Source organism: Hemitrygon akajei, chromosome 28, assembly GCF_048418815.1.
Source record: "Hemitrygon akajei chromosome 28, sHemAka1.3, whole genome shotgun sequence".
Lineage (NCBI taxonomy): Eukaryota > Metazoa > Chordata > Chondrichthyes > Myliobatiformes > Dasyatidae > Hemitrygon > Hemitrygon akajei.
Genome location: NC_133151.1, coordinates 46,380,374 through 46,401,003, shown reverse-complemented (window position 1 = coordinate 46,401,003; position 20,630 = coordinate 46,380,374). Strand labels below are relative to the sequence as shown.

At 44.8% G+C, this 20,630-nt stretch overlaps 2 protein-coding genes and 1 non-coding gene across 3 annotated transcripts in view; all 3 read left to right on the top strand.

Moving 5' to 3' along the window:
- The window catches only part of LOC140717596 (uncharacterized), a 56,261-nt gene extending 35,903 nt beyond the window's left edge, over nucleotides 1–20,358 (top strand). Inside the window, exon 3 of the mRNA XM_073031169.1 lies at nucleotides 19,905–20,358. Within this exon, the coding sequence (XP_072887270.1) occupies nucleotides 19,905–20,304 (400 nt within the window). The 3' untranslated portion in view covers nucleotides 20,305–20,358. The remainder of the gene's footprint in view (nucleotides 1–19,904) is intronic.
- On the top strand, nucleotides 6,369–6,440 carry trnad-guc (transfer RNA aspartic acid (anticodon GUC)). Its single transcript has one exon. It is a non-coding gene; the product is annotated as a tRNA-Asp (tRNA).
- LOC140717593 (histone H2B-like) lies at nucleotides 18,547–18,983 on the top strand. The gene has a single exon (XM_073031166.1). It carries the CDS (start codon nucleotides 18,609–18,611, stop codon nucleotides 18,981–18,983), a length of 375 nt encoding a protein of 124 aa, XP_072887267.1. The 5' UTR covers nucleotides 18,547–18,608.
- Nucleotides 20,359–20,630: the final 272 nt, after the last annotated feature.

Here is a 20,630-nt window from a genome sequence, read left to right as displayed (position 1 = left end):
ACAGACCGGCATTACGCAACACGGTATCACGTGACGGTGACCGCCAGCCCGGGAGGCGGGGCAGAGAGAGCTGTCAATCAGTGGAGCCGCTGAGAAATTGCGAGCTTTGTAACAGAGTGGGTACAGAGGGGCATTTCCGGGAACAGTGACCCCCCCCCACCACACCCACGGGAATTGAGTGTGTTATAGACAGTAATATTCACATTTTCATTTGACTCTTCGGTCTTATAAATAGTTAATGTTTGTAATTTGTATAATCTTGTGTATATAATTTTTTATAACTTGGGGTGAAATAACGTTGTATCTGGATCACTGAACCTCTTCATGAAAACAGAACGTTATGGAAAAATATTGTCAAAGTCAACATTTTAATCCAAATTAAGTTAGTAGAAACATAGAAAACCTCCAGCACAATACAGACGCTTCGGCCCACAATGTTGTACTGAACATGTCCCTACCTTAGAAGTTACTAGGCTTACCCATAGCCCTCTATTTTTCTAAGCTCCATGTACCTATCTGAAAGTCTCTGAAAAGACCCTATCTTATCCGCCTCCACCACCGTTGCCAGCAGCCCGTTCCACGCACTCACCACTCTCTGAATAAACAACTTGCCACTGACATCTCCTCTGTACCTACTCCCCAGCACCTTAAACCTGTGTCCGCTTGTGGCAGCCATTTCAGCCCTGGGAAAAAGCCTCTGACTATCCACACAATCAATGCCTCTCATCAACTTATACACCTCTATCTGGTCACTTCTCATCTTCTGTCGCTCCAAGTAGAAAAGGCTGAGTTCACTCAACCTATTCTCATAAGGCACACTCCCCAATTCAGGCAACATCTTTGTGAATCTCCTCTGCACCTTTTCTATAGCTTCCACATCCTTCCTGTAGTGAGGCAACCAGAACTGAGCACAACACTCCAAGTGGAGTCTGTCCAGGAACTTATATAGCTGCAACAATACTTCTCAGCTCCGAAGCTCAATCCTACGATTAATGAATACCAAGGCACCGTATGCCTTCTTAACCACAACGTCAGACTGTGTAGCATCTTTGAGTGTCCTATGGATTCAGACCTCTGATCCTCCACACTGCCAAGAGTCTTATCATTAATGCTACATTCTACCATCGAATTTGAACTACCAAAATGAACCACATCACACTTTCCTGCCACTTCTCAGCCCAGATTTGCATCCTATCAATGTCCCGCTGTTATCTCTGACCGCGCTCCACACTATCCACAACACCCCCAACCTTTATGTCATCAGCAGATTCGCTAACCCATCCCTCCACTTCCTCATCCAGGTCATTTATAAAAATCACAAAGAGTAGGGGTCCCAGTACAGATCTCTGGGGCGCACCACTGTTCACCAGCCTCCATGTAGAATATTACCACTCTATAACCACTCTTTGCCTTCTGTGGGCAAACCAGTTCTGGATCCACAAAGCAACGTCCCCTGGGATCCCATGCCTCCTTACTTTCTCAATGTGCCTTGCATTGTGTTCCTTATCGAATGCCTTGTTGAAATCCATATACACTACATCTACGGCTCTGCCTTCATCACTGTGTGCAGTCACATCCTCAAAAAATTCAACCAGGCTCGTAAGGCACGACCTGCCTTTCACAAAGCCATGCTGAATATTCCTAATCATATGATGCCTTCATAAATCCTGCCTCTCAGTATCTTCTCCATCAACTTATCGACCTCTGATGTAAGACTCACTTCTTGAGACTTGGTCAGAGCACAGCAACAGATCGATTTTGTTTTGCATCGGCCTTGTCTGAGAACCTGGACCTTGGAGTCAACTGACTTTGAAGACTCGCGCTATTCGTTCAATAATTAGATGTTCTTTTGAGCCCGTTACCTGTTTGAGAGTTTTGGTTACTAGTCCTGTTTTTGCCCAACATTTACTGATTTATTTTCATTTGAACACTGTTCACATGAAAGATTTGTGAACTATCGACCCGCTTCAGTGTCTCTCACATTGCACTTTGGCCATATCCAAACCAGGGCAACAAAACAAACCCCTTTTCAACAATGTATCGGATCACTGAAATATCACACCTTAGAATTAATGTCTTTGCTGATGTATGGAACCCACAGATGAACCCAATACTCTGAGAAACAGAGAAAATACTGAATAGTTCAGGCGGCATCTGTGTAAAGTTAATGTTGCGTATGGAGTCGTTAATTCAGCTACTCTTGTCTGCTGAGTGATGTGTGTCTTCATCACTGTCAGTTGCGGTTTTCACATTCCTTTTCTTCCACACAACCCAAAACACCTTGACCTGTCACACAACCCCCAAACCCCACGCACTACCGCCACAGTGTGTAAAAGGACATACTCACCAGGACTCCCTCGCTTTGCTTCCCAATATAAATCCAGGACTAAATCAGCCCGATTCTACTGAAATAGGAAATTCCATTTTCACTGGTAGGTTTGCAAATGCTACATTACGTTAATCAAGGTTGCTTTCAAGTTTAACAGAATTGCTTCAATAGCAATTCCTACCCACAATCGTACGGCTGTGGATCGTATCTGATCTCAGAACCTCATATTATATTCAATAACGCTGAACAAACAGCATCGTTTTGGGCCATTCGGAGGGCAGTTTTTCAACTGATAACTTTATCTCTCCAGGCATCTGGTGTAGCCTCCTGAACATTCCCAGGGTTCCTTAGTCTCATTTTGAACTTAAAAGAAATTCATAGAATCAGGTAGAGGCAGTCACCAAGAGAAACTCGCTTATGAACTACTGCGCCCTGATATTGAAGATCTCGGACAGCAGGCCCACAGGTGAAGTATTGAATGGTGGGAATTGAAAGTGACCGCACTGGTTTCCTTTGGTAGACCAAAGTCCAGCTGGATGGTCTGTCTGCGACTCTCTTTCTTTCTCTCTCTCTCTCTCTCATCTATTTTGTATCTTATGCTTGTCTGTTACTCTTTCACTTCCAGCATCTATTCCTCTCCCAATTTCAAGCACAATTTTTATTTTACAACAAACAAACAATACTGAGTTAAAGAGTCATTGCTAGTGAGTGCAGAGGTTGCTCGGGGTTGAAGTGAGTGAAGTTATTCACGCTGCATCATCCAGCTACCCCCTGTATTTTGCACATTCAGGAGATGGACACAGTGTCTATAGAAGCGAGACAAAGCTACATCTATTTCATGGACCCTATACAGATTACAGAGGTGGAGATATGTGCTCTCCTCAGATAAATGAGGATAGATAAATCCCCAGGGTGTTCCCTCAGACTGTGCAGGAGGGAAGTGCAGAGAGTGCCAGAACTCTACCAGAGATAGTTAAATCATGCTTTGCAACAGATGTGCTACCAGAGGACTGGAGGGTAGCAATGTTGTTCTGCTCTTTAAGGATGGCTCAAAAATTAAACCTGGAAATGATAGGCCCTTAAGCCTGACATCATTATTTGCAAAGTAAATGGAATATATTTAGAGGGGCTGGATTTACAAGTATTTGGATAAACATGAACTGATTAAGGATATTCATCATGGCTTTGAGCGTGGTAGTTAATGCCAACTAATCTTACAGAGTTTTCAAGGAAGTTATCAGAAAAGTTCACAAAGGGAAGGAAGTGGATGTTGTCTACATGGACTTCAGCAAGGTATTTGACAAGGTCCTGCATAATGGTTTGGATAAGACGTTTCAGGGATTGGTGCTGGGTCTATTGCTGTCTGTCATCTATATCAATGATCTGTGTGATAATGTGGTGAACTGGATCACAAATATATGGCTCATATCAAGATTAGGGCTGCTGTGGACAGCGAGGAATGCTATCATAGATTGCAGTGGGATCTGGAGCAGCTGGTAAAATGGGCTGAAAATGGCAGATGGAACTTAATGCTGACAAGCGTGAGTTCTTACACTTCTGTGGTGTACGGTGAACAGTGGGGAAGTAAGGAGTATGCTAGAACAAAGGGAACTGGGATTACATGTCCATAATAGTTGAAAGGGGTGTCAAGGTAGATAGTGTCATAAAGAAAGCTTTTGGCATATCAAAGTATCGAGTGCAGGAGATGGGATTATTTTGAAGTTGAATAAGTCAGTGGTGAGGCATAATTTGAAGTATTGTGTGCAGTTTTGTTTGCCAACTCACAGGAATGCAAATAAGTTTGAAAGAGTGAAGGGAAATATTACAAGGACGTTGCTGGGTCTGGAGGACCTGAGTAATAAGGAAAGATTGAATAGATTAGAACTTTATTTCTCGGAAGGTAGAGGATTGAGAGGATATTTGAAAGGGGTACACAAAATTATGAGGGGTATTGTTCGGGTACATGCAAGCAAGCTTTTCCCCCTCAGGTTGGGTGGGATGACAACCGGAGGTCATGGGTTGAGGGTGAAAGGTGAAAGGTTTAAGGGATCATGAGTGGAAAGTTCGTCACTCAGAAGGTTGTGGAAAATACAAGTGGTATATGCAAGCTCGATTTCAATGTACCAGAGAAGTCTGGATAGGTTCATGGCTGATAGGGCTATGGAGGTCAATAGCCTTGGTGCACGCAGATGGGATTAGGCAATTTAAATAGTTATGGGGTGAAGGGTTGTTTCTGTGTTGCACATTTCTGTGACATTATGGCCTCACCAGTACCCTGTAAAGTTGCAGCATAACCTCCCTGCTCTAAAATTCAATTTCTCTAGCCAACATTCTATTTGCAGGTTGATAACCAATTGAACGAAACGTTTGCAATCGCGGTCCCAAGTCACCCTGCACAGCAGCTTACTGCATTTTTTCGGCATTTAAATTATCATCTGAACTGTATTTTTTCTTACAAATGGATGACGTTGCTCTTGTCAGCATTTTACTCCATCTGCCAGACAATTCCCCATTGGTATCGATGTTGTCAGCTCATCCCACCACCCCTTAGAATGATCTCTGACTTCTCTGACCCTGCTACCTTGTTTGGCAACATATTGGCAACGCACTCTAGTCCGGTCTGCTGCGTAAGTCTAGGGAAGACAATATACGGCCCGGCCAAACATCTGAGATAGAGGTGCAAGCCCAGCTCAAACCCCTGTTTATGTGGATGCTGAGTGATTTGTTACCGTGTTCAAAATGTACCACGGAATAACAGGTAGTACACCATATACAATTAAACTATTTAGCTTTATAATTCTTAATTTGACTAAAGGGTTAGTAGGAAAAACAAAGAAAATGGCCAATTTTAATAAAACAGTCTGAAGTGCACAAGTTAGAGCTGATAGTTTCCCATTCGCCGATCCTCCTCCTACGTCCGCGGACGATGTTGAATCATGGTCCCACTCCGGGTCCTTCCCTCCGGCGTCTCCTTCCTTCATCTCCCGCCGAACAGAAGACCCGGCTCTACACCGGTGTCAGGCACACAACACGAAAACACACAGCCTTCATTGGGCGGTTTACATTCCAAATCACTCGTTATTGACCGGCGGAGGCAGGTACACTCACAACATTAGAGAATTGTCTGGGCGAGTACTTGAATTATCAAGACTCTGAAGGAAATAGCTGCTGAGCGAGGTCGTTTTTGTTATGATCGGTACTTGATCGTCAGCACGGACATTGTGGGCCGAACGGCCTGTTTCAGGGTTGCATGATTCTGTGACTGTATGTTGCATTTATTAATCACAATAAAGGGGTTAGTTTACTCTCGTAGTGGGGGGGGGGTGTGATGAGAGAGTGGATGGTGAGTAGACTGACAGCACTCAGTGTGAACACATCATCCGACATGTTTTGTTGTTGGTTGTGGGAAGCTGGGTTAGAGTGAGAGCAGGAAGCTGCCGAGATCGGTTGACCGGGGAAAATGTGAGGGAGAGCAATTCCATCGTTGATGGACTGGCCTGGCCAGCCCATAATAATTTTCGAGTGACCCATGGATTGAAATGACTTGTGGAATTGGTAGGCGAGTTGTGAGGGTTGGAGCAGTGGGACGCTGGAAGTGCATGAGTGTGGCTGGAGGTGATTCTGAATGTTGTCGGTCGGATTCTTCAGTGTGGTGCAGTTCGTGTTATGTCCAGTTGGGGTCGCGATCGTCCGACAGAGCGGAGATACAGAAGCCGTGTTTGAGTGAAGTTGATTGAAGTGGGACTGATGGCTTCAGAATTGGATGGGCTACATGTCGTTTCCCGCCTGTGGCATTACGAAAGCAGAAATATAAATGTATAACTGTGATGAAAATGTTGATTGGAAGACGGAGTTGGGCTGGAATGAGAGCACCTGGTTTGGCTAATCGTTGAAGATAATAGGTGACTGAAAGGCTGGAGAAAAGTGAGACTCTGCTGTGGGAAGGACACGTGTGAAAGGCTCCAGTATCGCAGTGAACATCAAGATGATTTTGTTCACTGTGGTGTGTTCTGAAACGTGCATAAACTAGGGCATGAATTCCTCGTTAGTATAGTGGTTAGTATCCCCGCCTGTCACGCGGGAGACCGGGGTTCAATTCCCCGACGGGGAGTTACAAATTTTACTGCATCATTCAAGGGGAATTTTGAATTAAGAAGACAAATTAAAGTGGACAAAGAATTTGAGTTTACGCTAAATCAGTTCATTCGGCATTGGCAAGCTGGAATATAGTTCGGACTGCTGTGAGCGCGGGACAGTAGAGCATCCCAGCAAGGAATGAAGCTAATCGTGGTGGGGGTGGGGAGTTCATTATAACATAATCACTCAGTACAATTGAGGGGTTCAGACTCCACTGTTAACCCACCTTCCGTATTTATGGGCCCCCTACAACACACTCAACAACTCGAGCGTTTAGTACCAACATGCGTTCATAAGGGTCGTGTTCTTTGAGTGGAACAGGAGCCTCATCTATGACATGAGGTGCACGAACCACATATCCACTAACATTTTCTCCAGTATCATATCAGGCGAAAAAGCCATCAAGGCCGAAAATTGAGAGGCAGGCTTACATCATGAGGCATTTTACAGCGGGCAGAATTACAATTGTACAAATTCTACAGTACAGTTTGGGAAAGGATTATTTAAAGTAAACTTCATAGTCTGTGGTGGTTGTGGCGGCTGAGGCTGAAACTGACTGTTAGCAAAGTTGCTTTGGCGCTGAGGGCATCTTTGAACTCAGTGGCGAGACTGTCCACAAACAATGTGCACCTCTCACTGACGCCTCCACCTTTTACCAGTAACTGTCCTCCGCCATCTCCCCATGTTTCTTGAAGTGAATCAAAGAACTGCAAAATCCATAATTTAGAATAGCTGTTTTATTTCTAAATAACACTATACAATGTTCGGCACAAAATAAATACCAGTCACAAGTGGGTGACAAGTCAAATGCATTTAAAGCAGGTAACGTTCAAACAAAATTTAGAATGAAATTGTAAACAGATTTAATCTAGTAATGATGAGCAACAATGTGGTCACTGTCATCTTTATTAAATATAAAACAGAATACAAGTTAAAATAACATTCAAATCATACAGGGCAGCTGTCACAATATTTTTATACAACGGTCAATATTAATGAGACAATGGTAGAGCAGTCCAGGGAGTCTCCAGTCCTCACACAAATATTATCCACTCCCTTAACAGCTTGAAGCACTTGATTTCATCTGAAATTATTCAGAATTTTACTTACCTCTTTTCATCTCACACAAGTAACAATCTACATTTCCTTTAACCCGGACTCATTTAATCATCATTTGCAATAACATTCATTACAATCGAGTAAATCTGTGTATTTCTGAAATACCTTGTTTATCTACTTTACAAATTTATTAAGGTGCCCATCTGCTTTTTGTGCAATACGGTGTATCGTATGTCACTGTGGAGTGTGAAGGAAACACTTCAGTATAACATGACATTTTAGTTCAAAGTGCATAAAAGTCTCCATATTGCTCATTCTCCTATCGAGCTTTTGAGAGATTTACACCAGCCTCATCAAGAACTGAAGAGACACTACTGGGGTGGGCTTTGTTGTAATCATACCTGTGGAGGGCAGGGGTAAAACAGGTTCCTACTACTTCCTACTCAGACATTAGTACGAGTTGTGTCTTGTTAAACATAGAATAGTACAGCACATTACAGGCCCTTCGGCCCACAATGTTGTGCCGTCCCTCAAACCCTGCCTCCCATATAACCTCCCCCCATCTTAAGTTCCTCCATATACCTGTCTAGTAGTCTCTTAACACTGAAGTAGGCTCGATTACATTTTCCTCTTCTTTCCGACTCTTTTTCTCTAACTTTTTTTTCATGTTCTCTGCTCGTACTGTGAGGAGCAACCAATTATTTTTGCATTTCTCTCCAGGTGAACACCACAGGGCACCTGAAAGTTTCCTCTCTCCTTTATCTGTACTTCTGCAAGCACTCACTTCTTCCACTCCACCCACTTCTCAACATACTTAATTCTTTCTGCTCCACAATGTACGAATAAACAAGTCACCGGAGTCGTCTTAGATGTCCAGTAAGGGACTCTCACGTGACTATTCAGACACACAATCAAGTCACTCACTCATACTTCAGACTTCCCTTTCTTTCGTGCATCAAGGGATCAAATCCACCCCAAGGCATATGCATCATGACCAATGGGATTCAATCCAGCATGAGGCATCCTCTTTTCCCGTAGACTCATGAGATCAAGCCCGGCCCGAGGCAGCCACAGTTTCCCTCTATTCACTCAGCTGATTCAAACCCACCTAATGCTCCTTCTTTACTGTTGCAGCTTTCCTACATTTGACAAAGGTGATGGACTACTCCACACACGAGGAATTCTGTTTGAGGACCGATTGGCTTCTGGGGCTGAATTTATTTCTCTTGTACAACAAAGCCAAGGGTTCAGTTTCTCAGAGGAAACTCCATGTTTCTACCATCACCCATTAGCTGGAATCTGAAAACTCACACTCGTTCTTCAATCAAACCTTAGTTACCTGTGCACAAGGAGAACAACATGGCCTCTGAACCAAACTGTTCTCAAATTTGATCAAAGAAATATCACTTTTTACAGAGTTGTTTATTCGGAGACTGATAATGTCCAAATGGTAATCTCCTCGCCCACCCCCACTCTCCACTTCCCGCAGCGATTGCTCCCTATGTGACTCCCTTGACCACTCATCCCTCCCGACTGATCCCCCTCCTGGTACTCACACTTGCAAAGTGTCATACCCACCCCTACCCCTCCTCCCACACTATCATTCAGGGCCCTAAACAGTCCTTCCAGGTGAGGCAAAAATTCACCTGTGAGTTTGTTGGGGTTGTCTACTGTATCCAGTGCTCCCAGTGTGGCCTCCTGCATATCAGTGCATCCTGATGTAGATTGGAGGACACTTCGTCAAGCATCTTCGCTCCGTCTGCCAGGAAAAGTGGCATCTCCCCATGGCTATTATTTCAATTCCACTTCCTATTCCCTTTCCAATATGTCAGTCCATCACCACCTCTACTGCCGCAATGAGTCCACACTCAGGTTGGAGGAGCAACGCCTTATATTCCAAAAGGGTAGCCTCCAACCTGATGGCATGAACATCAATTTTGTGCACTTCCACTAATTGCCCCCTGCTCTCCTTCACCATTCCACATTCCTGTTTCCTTCTCCTACTTAATCTCCTTACCTGTCCATCCCCTCCTTCTTCCCTTTCTTCTACGGTCTTCTCTTCTCTGCTATCAGATTCCCCTTCCTCTAGCCCTTCATCTCTATCACCAATCTATTTCCCAGCTCTTTCCTTAGCCCCTCCCCCTCCCAGTTTCACACATCACCTACCATCTTTTACTTCTTCCTTCCCTCCCCCACCTTCTTAATCGGACTTCTCTTCTTTTTTCAAATCATGATTAAGGGCCTCGCCTCAAATGCACATTGAATCTTTACTCTTTATCATAGATGCTGCTCGGCCTGCTGAGTTCCTCCAGCATTTTGTGTGTGTTGCTTTGGATTTCCAGCATCTGCACATTTTCTCATGTTTGAAATGGAACTTGTTTATGTTCAAATTCCTTATCTGTCTGTTTAATCCACATTGAAACTACGATAATACAGTATAAATAGCCAAAACAATCTGCACATTAAATGCCAATAGTAATCCAGAATTAGTAAAGCAACTGTTACACGGTAATCTGTCACTTGCATCATTATCTTGTCTTGGAATGTAAAATGGGTCCATCCCCTGCTGTGCAAAGGGAAGCTCTGCTCTTCAACACCCTTTCTGCCGAGGTTGACTGCACCTACCTGTAAACTATCCTTGCCTGAGCAGTAACTTTACCCTAGCCTTGTTACAACCTCAACTGGCTCAGCCACTGAAAAGTCAGTCACCTGGCTCACTTCTCAGAACAGGACAGACCTCCCAACTAGTTGGACCACACACACACTGCTTAAAGAATCCCTTTTAGACATGGCTAACAAATTCTGCCGCATCGAATATTGTGCTCCGTTGAATTCCTAGTCAGTGCTCAAAGTTCAAAAGTTTAAAGCACATTTATTACTAAAATTATGCTGACATTATACAACCTTGAGATTCCTCTCCTAACAGGCAGCCATGAAACAAAGGAACATAAAAGGAACAAAACAAAAATGAAAAGAGGACCGTCAAACACTCAATGTGCAGAGAGAAAAAATAACATGCAAACAAACAGAGAGCCCAAAGTTCAGCGCAGGGCAGAGTAAACATCGTGGAGCAGTGATCTGAACCAAATTGTTCAGTCGGATATGGGTGCCTCCTGGAAGAGAGCTTTCCTTGGCCTGGACCAGATGGACTGAAAGTTCCATTTTCATGCAGTGTGTCGCTGCAAATCTGAACATTGTTCACTCGGTTTGATGACATTTCACTTCTTTAAATGACTTGTAATTTCCTCATAGATCAGACTCCAGCATCTTGCCCTCAACACTTGTGAAAGTAACAGGACGACAATTACCTTCTGTTGTATTCTAACTTGAACAATGGAAGCAGTTGAGGTTTTTCACTCCAATGGGACCTTCCTGGAACACAGTGTGTTCTGGCAAACAGCAGCTTCTACCCGTACTTTCTCTCCAGCCACTTCCCTGTTAAACAATCGAGTGCAGGTCATTGTGACCTGGTGATGTTAACTTTAGTCTCATTAGATTTTTTTCTCATGATGGTGAGTGTTGTAAGTCATTGCACAGTATTGAAATGTCAGCCAATATATCATTGAGATGTGTTCCATGTCCCCAATGTGAATGATATTCACATATTGAGTTTAATTTATTGCAATTTTATTTGTTAGAGTAGCTTTGAGTCTCTTGCCACTGGTTCCTGAATTATTCTCAGTCTGTTAGTCTATCTCTAGGCCTTGTCACTATCTGTGCTCTAGGCTTTGATTTAATGTTTCCCTTGACCCCATTGGTCCATCATTCTCCTGGGTCCCTCTGTCTAATTGGGATCAATGTCTGCTGAGTGTTATGATCCAGTAGTTTAAACATCCACTACTGCTCGTCTGTTGAGCTGTCATGATCTTATTTACCCTGTCGACCCCAGGCAACCCCACCTTCACATCTATATAATTGTCCTTAATTATGTTGAGGACATTGGTTGTGGACGTGGGTGTTCACCCTCAAATTGTATCTGGAATCCTCCCATGTTTTGTTGACTTCTTCTTCAGGTATCCTTGACCACAGGATCTCCTATTAATCCCACACCATCACATCTGAAATGTCCAGTTCCTGGATAAGTTCTGTAACATTATGCTGGAGGAAGCAGTCTCTGGCCACTCCACAAATTCCTTTTCCTGTGCCAGATTGATTAGTCTTATCAATGAACAAAGGCACCCTCCTCATTTCACTTTTGCAGACTTGTGTGGAACATTGCATATGCTGGAATACTGAGTTCCCAGTCCCAATCTGTCTGCAACCATATCCCTGGAAAACCTATAGCATCAAACACATTTGTCACAATACAATGCAATTTTCACACTGTATTTTCGCATTTATAAGAAATAGTATATAACTTCAATTCCTACATTTTGCTTATTTTAATGTAACATTCTTCCTCATTTGTAATTCTTATTTCACTTCCACGCTGAAGGAATTTGCATTCAAAGTCAACAGCATCTCCTCCACAATTACCATCAGCACTGGTGCACCACAAGGCTGTGTCACTCTATACCTGTGATTGTGTGGCTCAGTACAACTCCAATGCCACATTTAAGTTTGCAGATGACACCACTGTTGTTGGATGAATCAAAGGTGGTGGCAAATTTGCCATCAGGAGGGAGATGGAAAATCTAGTTGAATGGATCCTCAACAATAATCACTCACTCAACATCAACAAAACCAAAGAGTTAATCATTGACTACAGGAGAAGGGAAGTGCAGGTCTATGTGCCTCTTATCATCAGGGAATTTGAGGTGGAGAGAGTCGGTAACTTTAAATTCCTTGTCGTTATCATTTCAGAGGATCTGTCCTGGGACGGACAGTAAATGCCATCATAAAGAGGGCATGGCAGTGACTACTTAGAAGTTTGCCTATAATCCCCATGATATTGAAAACTTTGACACACTTCTATAGATGCACAGTGGAGAGTATCCTGACTGGTTGTTGCAACACAGCCTGACATGGAAACACAATGATCAGGAATGGAAAAGTCTGCAAGAACTGGTGGATACATCCCAGTCCATCAGTGGCAAAGCCCTCCCCATCATCCAGTACATTTACAGGAAGTGCTTCTACAAGCAAACTGCATCCATCATCAACAACTTCCTTCATCCACCTCATGCCCTCTTTGCACAGCTGCCATCGGGGAGGACGACCAGGAGCCCCAGTTCCCACAGCACCAGGTTCAGAATGAGTTATTACCCTACACAGGTCATGCTCTTGAAACAGAGTAAATAACTTCTCTGAGCTGATTCCATAACTTGCAGACTCACTTTCAAGTATTCTACAACTGAATTTCACAGTAATATTTATTTTTTTATTTTTCCACAATTTGTCTTCTTTTACACATTAGTTGTCTGTCAGTCTTTGCTGTTTATATTTTTTCATCAATTCCATGGTATTTATTTTCCTGTAAATACCTCAAAGAAAATGAATCTGAAGTAGTAACCTTTTACATCAGAGGTCCCAACACACTAGGCCACTGCTACACCACGATAAGGAATGCCTATTGTTGTTAAGTCGGATCATTTGACTGTACACCTGCTACCTGCATACAGACAGAGCCTAAGGAACAAGGCTCCAGAGATCCAGATAACCAAGGGTTGGTCATGAGAGGCAGAGGAACAGTTACAGGATTGCCTTGAGTCAGCAGGCTGAGCCATGTTCAAGAACTCATCTAACTGTCTGTCTGATTAGGCCAGGGTCATTACAGAGTTCATTAAAACATCTGTGGAGGTGTGTGTCCCCACAAAATCACTCAGGGTTTTCCCAAATCAGAAGCTCTGGATAAGCACTGAGATCCAGAACCTGCTGAGCACCAGATCAGTGGCATTCAAGTCTGGAGATCAGGAGTGTTACAAGAGGTGCAGGTATGATCTCCAGAAAGCCTCTTGGGCAATGTGCAGATTCCAGACTAGACTGGAATCAAATAGGGATTCTTGACAGTTGTGGCAGGGTTTGAATGCCAGAACCTCCTGCAAAGGTAAATCCTGTGACAAAGGGGACAGCAGAGCTTTGCTTCCAGATGAGCTCAATGCCTTCATATCTTCAACCTTCCTATCTGGCAGTGTGTGGTACCCTCCTGCTGGAAGAAAGCTTCAATCATATCGGTGCCCAACAGCAGCATGGTAACTTGTTTAAGTGAATATTGCCCAGTGGCTGTTACATCCACAGTGATTAAGTGTGTTGAGAGGCTGGTGTTGAAGCATATCAGCTCTTGTCTGAATGGTGACTTGGATCCTCTCCAATTCACTTACTGAAGCAACAGCAGATGTGTCTCGTTGGCTCTTCACACAACTCTGGAACATCTGGACAGCAAAGATGCAAACATCAGGATGCCCTTTATTGATTACAGCTCAGCATTGAACACTGTCATACCCTCAAATCTAATCAGTAAACTCCAAGACTGGGACTCAATACCCACGTGTGCGATTGGATCCTGGATTTCCCCAGGTGCAGACCCCAGTCAGTTCAGATTGGCAAAAACATCTCCTCCACAATCTCGATCAGCACAGGAGCACAACCGGGAAGTGAGCTTAGCCCCTTCTCCCCCACCTACTCACTTTTCACCTACAGTATGACTGTGTGGCCAATTACACTGCCAACACCATTTACAAGTTTGCTGATTACACCATTGTTGTGGGCTGTATGAATCAGCATACAGGAGGGACACGGAAAACTTGGCTGTGTGCCATAATGACAACTCAATGTCAATAAGACCAAGGGACTGATTGTGGCTTCAGGAGGGGAAAACCCGAGGTCCATGGACCTGTAATCAAAGGACGATTAGAGGTGGAAAGGGTCAGTAACTGAATTTCTGTGTGTCACTCTTTGAGGACCTGTCCCAGACTGATCATATAAACATTATTGTGAAGAAATCCCAACTGTGCCTCTACTTCCTCAGGGCTCTCAGAGATTCAGCATGCCATCGAAAACTTTGCCAAACTTCTATATATGTGTGGTGACTGGCTGCATTATGGCCTGGTAACCAACACCAACACTAATCCTACAAACTGTAGTGGATTTGGCCCTGTATAGCACTCACAACCACTGAGCACAGCAACATGAAACACAGCCGTAGGAAAGCAGTGTCCATCATCAAAGATCCTCACCCCCCAGACAATGCTCTTTTCTCACTGCTACCATCAGGTACAATGTACAGGTACCTCAGGATTTGCACCACCAGGTTCAAGAACAGTTACTACCCATCAACCATCAGGGGCTTGAACAAAAGGGGATAGCTACACTCATTTAAGGACTCTGTTATATTGTTATTTCATACTTGTTATTCACTTGTTCAAGAGCTGTGAGGTAAAGACCTTGGTCAGACCCCACGGAGTTAAAAACATAGAAACATAGAAAACCTACAGGCACAATACAGGCCCTTCGGCCCACAAAGTTGTGCCAAACATGTCCTTACCTTAGAATGACCTAGGCTTATCCATAGCCCTCTAATTTCCTAAACTCCATGTATCCATCTAGGAGTCTCTTAAAAGACCCTACCATCTCTGTCTGCACCATGGTCACCGTCAGCTCATTCCATGCACTCACCATGGATAGGAAAGTTTGAGAGGGACACGGGCCAAATGCAGGCAGATGGAACGAGTTCAGGTCGACAACTTGGTTGGCGTCGATGAGTTGTACCAAAGGGATGGTTTCAGTTCTGTATAAATCACAGACTCTATTTTGGGAGGTTAAACCAGGGCAGGATGTACACAGTGAATGACAGGTTCCTGGGAAGTTTTCATGAACAGTGACTTTATTGGCTTCTGCCCCCAGTCCTCTGCCAGCTCATTCAGGATACTAGTTATTCCCTGTGTGAAATATTTACACTTCAGATCCCCTTCTCACTGATAGGCTGGAACATTCTCACCAGAGTGTGTGTGACATTAGAGAGGCCGATAAAATAATGGCAGACATTGATACGGTCAATAGTGAATCTGTGATCTCCAGGGTCATGGAGTCAAAAGCTAGAGATTACAGGTATAAAGTGCGAGAGGAAAGATTTAACTGCGACCCTGAGGAGCAGATTTTGTTCACAGAATGTGCTGTTTACATGGAACAAACTACCTCCAGTGATGGTATAGGGGGGCACAGTTGCCAAATCTCTTGGACTGTGGAGAGGGAAGTTTCACAGGGACATGGGCCAAATTCAAGTAACTGACAATGGTTTTGTTTGGCCGCTTGGTCAGCATGGATGTGTTGGGCTGAAGGGCCTGTTTCTGTGCTGCATAATTCAGTGATTAGGTCTGTTGTTGTGGCAGAGCAGGAGGGACAGGGTCAGTAGTGAGAAGGTTTGGGGGATGTAGACAGGAGAGTAAATGGTTGAGGATGGGGCAGATGGAACAGAATGTGGGGAAATGTGAGATCACCGATTCCCAGGATCAAACTGTAAGAGTTATTTCCACACGGGATGTTCAGAGGGACCTGGGCATCCTTGTAAACAAATCACTTGAGTTAACATGCAGATACAACAAGTAATGAGAGGGGCAAACAGTATTTTGTCCTGTGATCCAGGAGGAGTGGAGAAGAGGGGTACAGATGTCTCACTGGGAGTCTATAGGGCCCTGGTGAGAGCACACCTTGAATATAGTGTCCGGGTTCGGTCACACTTCCTCAGGAAGGATATCCCTGCAATAGAGAGAGTGCAGTGACTGTTCCCCACACTGACCGGGCCGGTGGCTGGTTCCAGGGATGGAGGGTTGGTTACGTGAGAGGAGAGTGAGTGGTCTGGGTCTGTATTCCCTGCAGTTAATGAGAAAACAAGGAAATCTGTTAGATTCTTTCAGGATGTGACAGACAGTAGGCAAGGAGGATCTTTCCCCTGAATGAGAGCTCCATAACTGAGGAAAATACCCTCAGAATGAGGCGTAAATCACAAACACCAGAGAATCTGCTGATGCTGGAAATCCAAAGCAACACATACAAAATGCTGAAGGAACTCAGCAGGACAGGCAGCCTTTATGGAAAAGAGTAAACTGTCGACACTTCGGCCCGAGACCCTTCCAGCAGATCTCTCCCTGGTGAAGGTTCTCAGCCCAAAGCATTGACTCGTTACTCTTTCCCATAGATGCTGCCCGGCCTGCTGACTTCCTCCAGTATTTTGTGTCTGTTGATCAGAGTGAGGTGACAAGCATTCAGGATGGAAATGAGATCATATTCCTTTAATCTGAGAACAAAGAACTTCTGTATTCCTTATATAAGGAATCTGGAGCCTCAGGTGCTGGGTTGAGTCAAAGCTAAGATCAACAGTCTCTGGAAAAATTTTAGTCTCTAAGTGAGTCCATAAAACCATCAGATTTAGGAGCAGAATTCGGCCATTTGGCCCATTGAGCCTGCTCTGCCATTTCATCATCACTGATCAATTTTTCCTCTTAGCCCCAATCTCTGCCTATATCCAGTGATTTGGCCTCAACAGCTGCCTGTGGACACAAATTCCACTGATTCACCACTCTCTGGCTGAAGAAATTCCTCCTCATCTCCACTCTAAAAGGATGCCTCTCTATTTTGAAACTGTGTGGTCTGGTTACAGACACTCCTACCACAGGAAAAGTCCTCTCCACATCCACTCACTCAAGCCCTTTCACTATTTGATAGGTTTCAATTCAGTAACCCTTCTTTCTTTGAATTTCCAGTGAATAGAGGCCTAGTGACATGAAACGCTCTTCATTAGACAAGCCATTTAATCCTGGGTAAAATTCCCCATTTGTGACGTAATGTCAGTACAATAAATTCTGGATTTCAGAGATTTTTGCATTTTGGAATCATGGATCAATCTGCCCAACATTAATCACTAGTTTGTACTGCAGTAAAATCTGTTAATTTAACCCACGCAATCCCAGGCACACAGATGCAAAATAAAGACAGGTGTAAATTTAGAGTAGGGAAGTTGAACCGTACTTGGAGGAAAAGCCTGATTACTAGGCCTCAGAACATTCTATTCCCCAAATGGTCAAAATAATGCCAAGTAACAAGGTCGAAAATACCCACAACTTGCAGAATTACACGCCTCTCATTATCTTGATTCCTGGGATAAACACCTGATCTACCCTGGCTGGGTTGCCTGGGTGAGATTGTCTCATGATTAAAGACCCGAAACACCCAATGACCCTCAGTTGTATTATTGATGATGTGTCCCTTTGCACACCCGGTTCCCTAAGCCAAGTGGTGCTGAACCACGATAATGAAAGGCATCAGGCACTTTGGCTCCACTACACTACCCTATCCACCGTAGCCCCACATATCTCACCATACTAAACTCTACAGCCTTATCTCTCCCAGCCCCACATATACATCCACCAGCCCTACCCTCAAACCTAATCCAGAGGTCCAAGGGGACACACAGCCCCACAAACCCGATGACGAGTGTAAGGAGGAGGAAGATCCAATAAAGGCAAGTGTTGGGCCTGGTGAATGAAGGCATGGGCCGGATCAAAGTGGCAGCGTTGCGTGACACTGAATCGAGAGAGACGAGATGAAGAAGCACAAGAGGGGTGATTCTCCCACTGCCCGCATAATCTCTTTGTTATTTTGATTTTGTTCTGATAGTCCTCTGTCTATTTGAATATTTTGGTATAATCCATATTTAATTCCAGTGTTTCTGGTCAATGTTGTGTCTGATGCAATGTGTCTGTGATGCTGCTACAAATACGTTGTTCCTTTCACCTGTGCGTAAATAAACTCGATTTGAACTTTACATTGAAATGTCCAAATCTCTCCTTCGTTCTCCTGCTGCCCTGTGTCATGAACTAAACGTCTTAGTGTTTAATTTTACAATATTTCATCTGATTTTATTTTCATTCTGCTTTTGAAATTTGCGTTTCCGTTTTCAATGTCAGCCCGCACCCCCGCCTGTCTCTGCCCTTCTGTACTTCCTCCCGCATTAAACGACAGCGGTAACCGCCACACATTGGCGCCGCGTCCCATCCCCCAGCGTTCCGATTGGTGATTCATTTCTCCAAACAGCCAATGGAAATGCTCAGCATTCCCATCCTCATTAACATACCACTTTGAGCGCTGCCTATTTAATTCGCGCTCCAAACAGCTTCTGCTTATTATTGTGTTTGAAACCGACGAGGAAATGCCTGATCCACCGAAACCCGCTCCCAAGAAGGGCGCCAAGAAAGCTCTGGCCAAACCGGCGAGCAAGTCTGGCAAGAAGCGCAAGAGGTCGAGGAAGGAGAGTTACGCCATCTACATCTACAAAGTGATGAAGCAAGTTCACCCCGACACCGGCATCTCCTCCAAGGCCATGAGCATCATGAATTCATTCGTGAACGATATTTTTGAGCGCATCGCGGGTGAGGCTTCCCGCCTGGCCCACTACAACAAGCGGTCCACCATCAGCTCCCGGGAGATCCAGACCGCCGTGCGCCTGCTGCTGCCCGGGGAGCTGGCCAAGCACGCCGTGTCCGAAGGGACAAAGGCGGTGACCAAGTACACCAGCTCCAAGTAAAGCTCCCCAGTGAAACGATCGAAAACAAAACGGCTCTTTTAAGAGCCACTCACAATTTCAATGAAAGAGTTGTACTAGCATTTAGGTAATAAATTACACATACTTTATGTCTGGTGACTTTTACAAGAGTTATTCGCGGTTGGAATAAGCTCCCACTGAACTGACAAGGAATTGTTACCACCCCCCCCCACCCCTTCCCCATCAGTCCGTCCCACTCGGTATCCATGCCAAGCGGAGGATTGCTGCCGTTGTTGTTTTATTTGTGGTTTCAGGAGTTTATTGGTTCCAGTTGGGTAACTCCTGAATCCCATTTCAACTCGAGCCTGAAAGACATCATGGCTCTTTCATATGGAGAAGCGTCGACAGTGCTTCTCCTTATCGATGCTGCCTGGCCTGCTGGGTTCCACCAGCATTTTGTGTGTGCTGTTTGAATTTCCGTTTTCCATAACCTGATAACGTTCACACAGAGACCGACCGCGGGCAGAAGCTGAGGGTCAGTTTTATTCGGTTCCGTTACCGGTTGAAAGAAATTAGAGAATTGAGTTCCCAGACACTCCAATATCAACTACACTTAAATCAAATGTGCCCGGTTTCAGTAACAGAGGGAAATGCGAAGACCCAATCTTAAAACAGGTCTGCAATTACTTAACTTCAAATTAAATTTGAACAGTAGATTTATTTTTTGGCGGGCTTTTTTCCAGATTTCAGTGCACTTTGGGGAGGAGACGGTTATTTTCCGCGCTTCTACCTTTACGGACTGCTGATTGGTGATTAAGGCAGTTCTTCGATTGGGGCATTTCACTTCACCAATGAGAATAAGCAGGATCAGACCAATCACAAACATCACTTTGCATTATCAAAGAGGGTATAAAAACGACGAGTTGGGGCGGGGTGAATATTCCTTCATTTTCGTTGGAGTAGAATTGTGATTGTGGAAATGTCTGGACGTGGAAAAGGCGGCGCTGGCAAAGCTCGGTCCAAGGCCAAATCTCGCTCGTCTCGGGCTGGACTGCAGTTCCCGGTCGGCCGGGTTCACAGACTCCTAAGAAAGGGCAACTATGCTGAGCGGGTGGGTGCCGGTGCCCCGGTCTATCTGGCTGCTGTGCTCGAGTATCTGACGGCCGAAATCCTCGAATTGGCCGGCAACGCGGCCCGGGACAATAAGAAGACCCGCATCATCCCCCGGCACCTGCAGCTGGCCGTCCGCAACGACGAGGAGCTGAACAAGCTGCTGGGAGGGGTGACTATCGCTCAGGGCGGTGTGTTACCCAACATCCAGGCCGTCCTGTTGCCCAAGAAAACCGGCGCTGCCAGTAAGTGAAGCGACGTAAGCTGAATCTATTTACCCAAAGGCTCTTTTCAGAGCCACTCACAATGTCTGTGAAAGGGCTGAGCGGCGGGTGCTTCCCGTCCGTTTGATATCCTGCATCTGTCAATGCCTCGACATGTTTCTTCCGCGAATAATCCGATGTAAATCTGCACAGAAAACAACACACAGAAAATGCTGGTTGGTGGAACACAGCAGGCCAGGCCACATCTATAGGGAGAAGCGCTGTCGACGTTTCGGGCCGAGACCCTTCGTCAGGACGTCGACAGCGTTTCTCCCTATAGATACTGCCTGGCCTGCTGTGTTCCAGCAGCATTTTG